The sequence below is a fragment of the Furipterus horrens genome, unplaced genomic scaffold (assembly GCF_987537825.1).
Source record: "Furipterus horrens unplaced genomic scaffold, mFurHor1.1.pri manual_scaffold_2, whole genome shotgun sequence".
NCBI lineage: Eukaryota > Metazoa > Chordata > Mammalia > Chiroptera > Furipteridae > Furipterus > Furipterus horrens.
Window position 1 is genome coordinate 150451992 of NW_028327172.1, and position 8589 is coordinate 150460580.

Below are 8589 nucleotides of genomic sequence, written 5' to 3' on the forward strand. Positions count from 1 at the left end.
GACAAGGTAGGGGAGGGGCCCGGAGAGCAGGGAGGGCTCATAGGCGGGACGCCAGACGGGAGTCACGTGCCTGGCCGGGCAGTTCCGGGCGTGGGTGTGGCACGCGGACTCGCAAGTCCGCACCGGCGCAGGCGCAGGGGTCGCAGCGCAGGTTCGGAGCGGGCCTAGCGAGGGCGCACGCCTGGGCTGCGGTCGTGCGTGGGGAGCGCCAGAGGTGTGGGGTTCGATACCGAGGCAACACTTGCAGCTCCTGGGTACTCCCTCACATTTCCTTTCCTTTTCCCCGTCTTCTCAGTGTGATTTTCTTGGTTACTTGAGGAGAAATAAATGTAGTCTCTAGACACAGTCCGTTGCCGTCGCATGCCTTTATCCCCTTTGTGCCCTCCCCTTTCCGCTCCCTGGTTGTCATCTCCGCTCATTTCTCGCCTGTTCTAGGCCAGTCTGAGCTCCTTGTGCGCACACGTCCTGCCATCCACCTGTCGCCCCCCGGCTTCTTCCCTTGTTCCTGCCCCTTGTCAGTTTCCTGCTTTGTGTCCTGTTTCCCTCGTGATCCGGCGCCTCCTCTTAGGCTTTTCTCCACGTATGTGGACTTTGTTTTTTTAAACAAGTAGCCTAAACCAGAGGAAGCCTTTTATATGGGCCCTTTAGTTTTTGCCTGCTTTTTTTGTGTGTGTGTGTGTGTGTGTGTGTGTGTGTGTGTGTGTTCATTTTTGAAAATTGTCTTTGGGAGAAGCGGTTTTATTCTGTTCTCCACCCATTTGGTCTTACATACACCTATTTATACACGTATGACTGCTGAGAGAAACTCTTAAAAGTTTTTGCCATCCGAGTCTCTAAAAGACATCTTGGCAATGTGATTTGGGAAGGAAGACTCTGAACTGACCTTACAGTGGCCACTTTGTCCGAAGAAATAAAGATGCTCGAAGACGGGAGAGAACACCAGTTTTGGTCGCCTCACTCCCAGGCTGCTCAGTGCAGGGATTAAAACTGTATGGTGGCTTGATTAACTTTTAAGTCCCGACTTAACAGGCTTTGCTGATTGTGTGGGTCCTTATCATTTGGGGATCATGGTGAATTTCATTAGATAAGTGTAAGTTTAGTATTTTCATAGCTAGTGGATGTTAATTTTTATCTCAGACGTTTAAAAAATATTTTATTTCAGGTCAGCGGCAACTTGGGGATGGTTTCCCTGTTCTTCACATCTGATTTTCTATTTTTCAAAACATGTATATATACTACTTTGACCTTTTTGTTTGTTTGTTTTCTTAGCATATATAGACTTCTCTATACATACTAAGATTTGAACTAAGGACTTAGAATGGTCTTACTATTAGCCAAATGGATAATCATTGGCAAATGCTTGTAAGTTTTCTCATTAGAAGGAATACTTTAAGACTGCTTGTGTTAATCAGTTCATTTAGGAGCCAGTAAGGCAAAGAAAAACATTTCTTTAGTTAATAAGACTAGCAGCTGGCCTTTGGTAGTCTCAACTTCCTGGCGTTACTGAATATAGTATTTTCACTGATGTCAGTCTGTTTATTGTGGTTTTAAAATTACTAAACAGAATTTAAGATCTCACTATAATATATTTAGTTTACAGTTATGATGGAAGTTGTTAAATCATTTGGAAAGGAACTTTTTTCTTCGATGCTTGGCCTGTAATTTATTTTTTTGAAAGCATGTTTACAAAGAATATATTTATAATTTCTGTAATTCCCTCAAAATGACACTACCGTTCAAGGAAATGCCTATGTCCAACATGTCCGGAGGATCCGTAAGAGGTCATGTACTTTTCCTGTAAAGGGCTAGCTAATAAATATTTAGGCCTTTGCAGGCCAGATGGTTTCTGTTGGCAACTATTCAGCTGTACCATTGTAGCTCCTCAGCAGCCAAAGACAGTACTAAACAAATGAACAAATAAGTGAAAGCAAAGTTGTGTTCCCTGAAACTTAAATTTACATATGAGTGGTGGGCCAGATTTGGCCTGTGGGTTGTAGTTGGCACAGACCCCTGATATAAATGGTTGTACATACAAAATGTTTTTTTTTTTTCAGTTTTTTGCTAAAGATTATTTTAATCTAGTTAGATGAATAAAATGGGTGTAGCTGTGAATACAAATAAGACAATTGGGAGGAAAATAAACCCCTTACAAAGACAAGTATACTTTAAAATATTTTTCTAAGTAATAAATTGGAAAAGTATACTTAAAAAGTCTTAAATATACAAGACCAGTAAGGGGATATTTAACAGCATAAAAAAACAACAGGAAATGCTTAGTCAGGTTTAATACTAAGATAAAGGCAACAATGAGTGATGAACTTGTAAAAATATGCTTTTGGTTGTAAGATTCCTATGATTACAACATGGCATTGGAGTGTGTGGTCCTTTCACCCTCTCCACCTCACAGTGTCTATGGAAGTAGGAGCTTGTTGAGAGGATTTTTGCTCAGTCAGAAGCAGGAAAGCTTTACCTGCCCCTGACCATTAATTTATGTCATTTGTAATTCTCATTTGTTCTTATTACTTCTTAGAAAACAATTTAATGCTGTAAAATTGCAGTAATTTTTAAAAACCTCGTTATCTGTCTTCATGATATAGTGGACTACGTTTAGGGATTCATCTGAAAAATTTAAATAGAAATTGCATTAATATAGGATGACAAACATAATCATAGCATAAATATGTCCAAAAGTTCATTGAACTATAGCCAGTTCTCATCATGAAATAATTTTTGAAGTGCTGTGTCTTACTTTATTTTTAGGGAGTATATAATAACAAGTATTTTAAATGGGTGAAAAATGCTGAATCATTTTGACTAAGTAGAATTTTGACAATTTCTCAGGAATTGAAAACTAGGTAATTTCATAATGGAATTGAAAAATTCTTTTGGACCATTTTGAAACTAAAAATTGATAACAGGTTGAGTATGATTTTGGTTGATTATCATTCATCTAGTGGTTAACTTAGGAAAACATCACTGTAAACAGATTGCTGAAAATTAGTCTGTATTTCTGGTTTAAAATGTAACTTTATTAACATTCATAAGAAATAATTTAAAAGCAATTTAAAAAGTGATTAATTTTTTCCACTTGAATTCTTAATTCAGTTTTGGTCAGCTTATCACAGTAAAATTGTTAAATTCTGTGCCTTAAGGTCACACAGAAATTGAATTAATATGTACATGTAGACATTCTGTTTTGTTTTTTAAAGTTATTGCTGTGATCCTGACACATCACTACCTTTTCATTTATCTGTCTGAATGACCTGACTTTTTAATATCTAAATAATATCCATTGGAATTTGGGTAAAAGCCCCACTATAAATGATCAGTAGGAAAACCTATTTAAAAATTATTAATTTATAATGGAGTTGTGTAGATCTTCCATCCTCTGAGTAGTTAGAGTATAACTAAGACATTTTTGTGTAGAACTTGGTTGGCTCACTAAAAACTATTTGAGAATATTAATGATACAATGAAAACTGAGTACTTTATGGCCATGAGATTTAGTCTAAGTACTGTTTTTGTTTTCTGACTCCTATATCATTGACTTTCATTTAGTTTGATATAGTTTTGTCTTTTGGCTAAGGAAAATTTGCCTGTTCATGACCATTATACTGAAAAAATACTTATGTAAGTAAATGAAAAATTTCTAATAACATATCTTTGAAACATAAAGGAAAATGATATGCAGTTGTTCCTCACTTTTCACAGCTTTCATATTTGTGAATTCTGGATAAAATTTATAACCCCAGTTAAATTATTAAAATTTTAAGTGTCATTGTGAAAGATTTTATATTTTTTATTATTTGGTTATATTGTCTTTTATATTGCTTGATGGCAGAATTTTTTTCACTACTGTTTAGTAAAATTCTTTGATGAGACACATGTTGAAAAAAGCAGTATCTTAATCTTTTAGTAATAGACTTGCAGAAACATGAAAAGGATCAATTCACTCAAATATTTCAGATGGACATTTTAATAATAGACTAGTCTATGTGTGGAATTTTATGATATTGTTTGCAGTTATGATTAACTTGAAATTTTTTCCATTATAGACTTCACATTTTTGCAGAGACTGACTTTCCTGCAGCTTCAGCAAACTCATCATCTAAGATCGGTGCATGTGTATCATCTGTTTACAAGTCACTGGAAGTTAAGCACAGCACATACAAGCTGGAAAGCCAAATAAGGAATTGCATTCCTTCTCTTGAGAGTTGTAATTTAACTTGTAAGTTAAATTCAGTGTTAGCTTAAAATGGTTTCAATGATTAATTACAGAACATAGTTTAAGTAGATTGATAATCAGAGTAGTAAATGATTGAACATATTTAAATATACCATCTAACATTCAATATGGCTCAGTTGCATTTTGTGTCTACCGCAGAACATTTGAAAAGCCCCACTGTGCAGCAGTAAAGTTACCTTAGTGAATTTCAATGAACGTGGCAGAAGTTATTAACTTGCATTTACATGTGACTAAAATTTTGACTTGTCTGGCATACATTTGAGTTGTAACGGTGAGTATATTTCCAAAAATAAAGATGTGCCCAGTATGAGGCATTACAAAGCTGCTTTGGATGCCAGAATAATTTTTTCCTCTTATTATTGGTAACATTCTTGAGTTATTTTGCTATCACTCCAGAATCTGGAATTTAATTTAATTTAATTAATTTATTTATTTTAAAGTATATTTTATTGATTATGTTGTTAAAATAGTTCCAATTTTTTCCCCCTTTGCTCCCCTTTGCCCAGTACCCCTTTTCCCCCAGCAGTCCCACCCTCCTTAGCTCATGCCCATGGGTCGTGCATATAAGTTCCTTGGCTTCACCCTTTCCTATATTATTCTCTTTTTTTTTAAAGTAATTAGTTAATTTTTTGTAACAATAAAAAATAACAATTCCCCCCTGTCAGACTTAAGACCCTTTATAATCTTATAAAGGACAATGGGCAAAGGTCTCGTGCTCCTCTAGCTGCTTCAAGCTGGACATGGTCGTCGTCCTACCTACCCTTGGGTCCAGAAATCTAATAAGAGTGGGGGTGTAGCGGGGAGGGTGGCCTTCCCACATGGGGAAGGATCTTGTAGACCTGAAGTATGGAATTTTAAATAAGTCTCTCCACTGATGATGTTTATAGGACAGAGACCTAAGTGGTAGTTCCATGCAGATAAGGTTATAGATATGTAGCCTTCGACCTTGCTGCTGATAGCACTTTTTCTTAACTGTTTGCATGATATTATACCTTCCATTTTATCTTTTTGTTAAGGTCTTCAATGTGGAAAATATGTAAGAATGATTTTTAATAGTATGCATAGAAAAAACCATAAGAAAGGAAATGTCATACCTTAGCCCTATAGTTTAGAAAATTATTTAAGCATTTTATAAGCAATATTTTATTCTGGTTTCCTGTTGTGAATACTACAGCTAAGAAATTTATGAGTAACATGATAGTCTTACCAACATGTTCATGTAACTAAAGAAAAATTAAATTTAAAGAGTATTAATCAGCATTTGTGAATTGAAGGTAAATAGCATTCCGACTCTAAATAATCATATGGGTTATAAACCATAAAACAATTTTCATTATAGTAAAAGAAATACTATGATTTAGTATATATTTTTAAAAAACATCTATTTGGCATTTTTTGAATAAAGTTTCTTTTGCTTAATAGTTACAAATTATTAAAGTTTTGATTATTCAGTGGCTTGAGATTTGAAAAGATTTTAAAAAATATAATATACATCATATGGGAATTTGGGTTCAAATACTTTTTAAATGTCCCATAAATATGGAAGATTTTTAAATAGTTTATGTATTGTGGGCATGGTTACATCCACTCCTGTCAGGATTTTATGTATGTTGAAATTAGTAACCAAATGTTTTTTTGTTTGTTTTTATGTTTTGAAAAGGGCTAAAGCCAGTTTTTTGGTTGGCTTGAGCAGAAAAGTGAAAAGAGAATGCTCCACTTTAACCGATGTCAGCATCTGAAACAAATAACCCAGAAATGTTTTTCTATTATACATGTTAAAACGGATAAACATGCACAGTTACTTCTTTCAAGAACCTTTACACTTACACAATTAAGGAAGTCATGGCACTCAACCCATTCGCTTGTTGGAGACAAAAATATTATCCTGATGGGACCGCCTGGAGCTGGGAAAACAACAGTAGGCAGAATAATAGGTCAGAAACTAGGTTGTTGTGTCATAGATGTGGATGATGATATCCTTGAAAAAACCTGGAATATGAGTGTGTCTGAAAAATTACAGGATGTTGGTAATGAACAATTTTTAGAAGAGGAAGGAAAAGCTGTGTTAAACTTCTCTGCATCTGGAAGTGTAATTTCCCTTACTGGGTCCAATCCAATGCATGATGCAAGCATGTGGCATCTGAAGAAAAATGGAATAATTATATACTTGGATGTAGCTCTAACAGATATAGTTAGCCGTCTAAAATTAATGAAAGTGGATAGGATTGTAGGTCAGAATTCTGGGACATCTATGATAGAATTACTTAAAGTAAGAAGACAGTATTATAAGAAGTGGTACGATACCCGTGTTTTTTGTGAAAGTGGGGCTTCCCCAGAAGAGGTAGCTGACAAAGTGCTTAATGCAGTTAAAAGATTCCAAGATGTGGACTCAGAAACATTCATTTCAACAAGACACATTTGTTCTAAAGAATGTGAACAGAAGATTTCAACAAAATTCTTTAGTGAAGCTGTGATTGAGGGGTTAGCTGCTGATGGTGGACTCTTTGTTCCTGAGAAGGAATTTCCAAAATTAAACTCTGGGGAGTGGAAAAGCCTAGTAGGAGCAACCTATGTAGAAAGAGCACAAATACTATTAGAAAAGTGTATACATCCTGCTGACATACCTGCTGCCAGACTGGGAGAAATGATTGAAATTGCTTACGGGGAAAACTTTACATGCTCAAAAATTGCCCCTGTTAGGCATCTTTCTGGCAACCAGTTCATTTTGGAGTTGTTTTATGGACCAACAGGATCATTTAAAGATTTATCTTTACAGCTTATGCCTCATCTTTTTGCATACTGTATTCCACCAAGTTGTAATTACATGATACTTGTAGCAACTTCAGGAGACACAGGGAGTGCTGTCTTAAATGGTTTTAGTCATCTTAATGAGAATGACAAGCAACGAATAGCTGTGGCCACATTTTTTCCTGAGAACGGAGTCAGTGATTTTCAAAAAGCACAAATAATTGGCAGTCAGAAAGAAAATGGATGGGCAGTGGGTGTCAAGTCAGATTTTGATTTTTGCCAGACAGCTATAAAAAGAATTTTTAAAGATTCCGATTTTACTGGCTTTCTTACTGTGGAATATGGAACGATATTAAGTTCAGCTAATTCCATAAACTGGGGCCGACTGCTTCCCCAAGTAGTTTATCATGCTTCTGCATATCTTGATCTTGTTAGCCAAGGATTTATTTCTTTTGGAAGCCCAGTGGATGTCTGTATTCCCACAGGAAATTTTGGTAACATTTTAGCTGCAGTGTATGCCAAAATGATGGGAATTCCTATTCGGAAATTTATTTGTGCCTCTAATCAGAACCATGTTTTGACTGATTTTATAAAAACAGGACATTATGATCTAAGGAAAAGAAAATTAGCACAAACCTTTTCGCCAGCAATAGATATTCTCAAATCTTCAAACCTGGAACGACACTTACACTTGATGGCTAATAAAGATGGGCAATTAATGACAAAGTTATTTAATCAATTAGAAGAGCAGCATCACTTCCAGATAGAAAAGATTCTAGTTGAGAAACTTCAGGAGGATTTTGTAGCTGGCTGGTGCTCTGAGGGAGAGTGCCTAGCAGCTATTCACTCTACATACAATACTTCAGGGTATATTTTGGATCCACACACTGCTGTTGCAAAAGTGGTTGCAGACAGAATGCAAGACAAAACTTGCCCAGTCATTATCTCATCTACAGCTCATTACTCAAAGTTTGCACCTGCTATCATGCAGGCTTTAAAGATTCAAGAAATCAGCGAAACTTCATCAAGTCAGCTTTATTTATTGAGTTCATACAATGCATTACCTCCACCACATGAAGTTTTATTAGAGAGAACAAAACAGCAAGAAGAGATGGAGTACCAGGTCTGTGCAGCTGATATGAATGTCCTGAAGAGTCATGTGGAAAAGCTAATACAAAATCAATTCATATAAAAGTTTTTTGAGTAAAATATTTTTTTCTGGTAACAAGCATGCAATAATAAATCACAAAAGTTGATTTTGAGTACAATAGCATTTTTTAATTTAAATATGCCTATATTGTTATCTTTTGGAATATCAGTAGCCTAATCTCTAGAGCTGAACTTTGTACCTGCACATGCTCCTTGGATCCTTTATCTGGAAGTGACAAAATGGTAGCATTAGTGCATGGACCGTTGTGCTGTGCTTTGTATTCATGAGGGATATATCAGTTTCCCCTTATTTACCCCCCCTTTATGGTGGACCAAAATATCTGGTATTCAATTGGGCATTTAAAATATTTAAGCACAGTTGCTAACTACTATATCTGTAATCATTACTGCTTCTCTGTTGATGAGGAAGATAATTTACCATTTAA

The 8589-nt window shown here is 35.7% G+C and overlaps 1 protein-coding gene across 3 annotated transcripts; it reads left to right on the forward strand.

The window, feature by feature from the left end:
• Positions 1–121: 121 nt before the first annotated feature.
• THNSL1 (threonine synthase like 1) lies at positions 122–8256 on the forward strand. Of its 3 annotated transcripts, none has more exons than XR_016509286.1 (3): positions 122–254; positions 4056–4228; positions 4385–4551. XR_016509286.1 is itself a non-coding variant. In XM_090268044.1 (3 exons), the coding sequence occupies exon 3, from the start codon at positions 5955–5957 to the stop codon at positions 8184–8186; it is 2232 nt and encodes a 743-aa protein (XP_090124170.1). In that variant the 5' UTR covers positions 122–254; positions 4056–4228; positions 5907–5954; the 3' UTR covers positions 8187–8256. The 3 variants fall into 3 exon arrangements, 2 of the variants coding, with proteins under 2 accessions (XP_090124170.1, XP_090124171.1); XM_090268044.1 differs by lacking the exon at positions 4385–4551 and adding an exon at positions 5907–8256; XM_090268045.1 differs by lacking the exon at positions 4385–4551 and adding an exon at positions 5907–8256 and having other exon boundaries at positions 4056–4117.
• Positions 8257–8589: the final 333 nt, after the last annotated feature.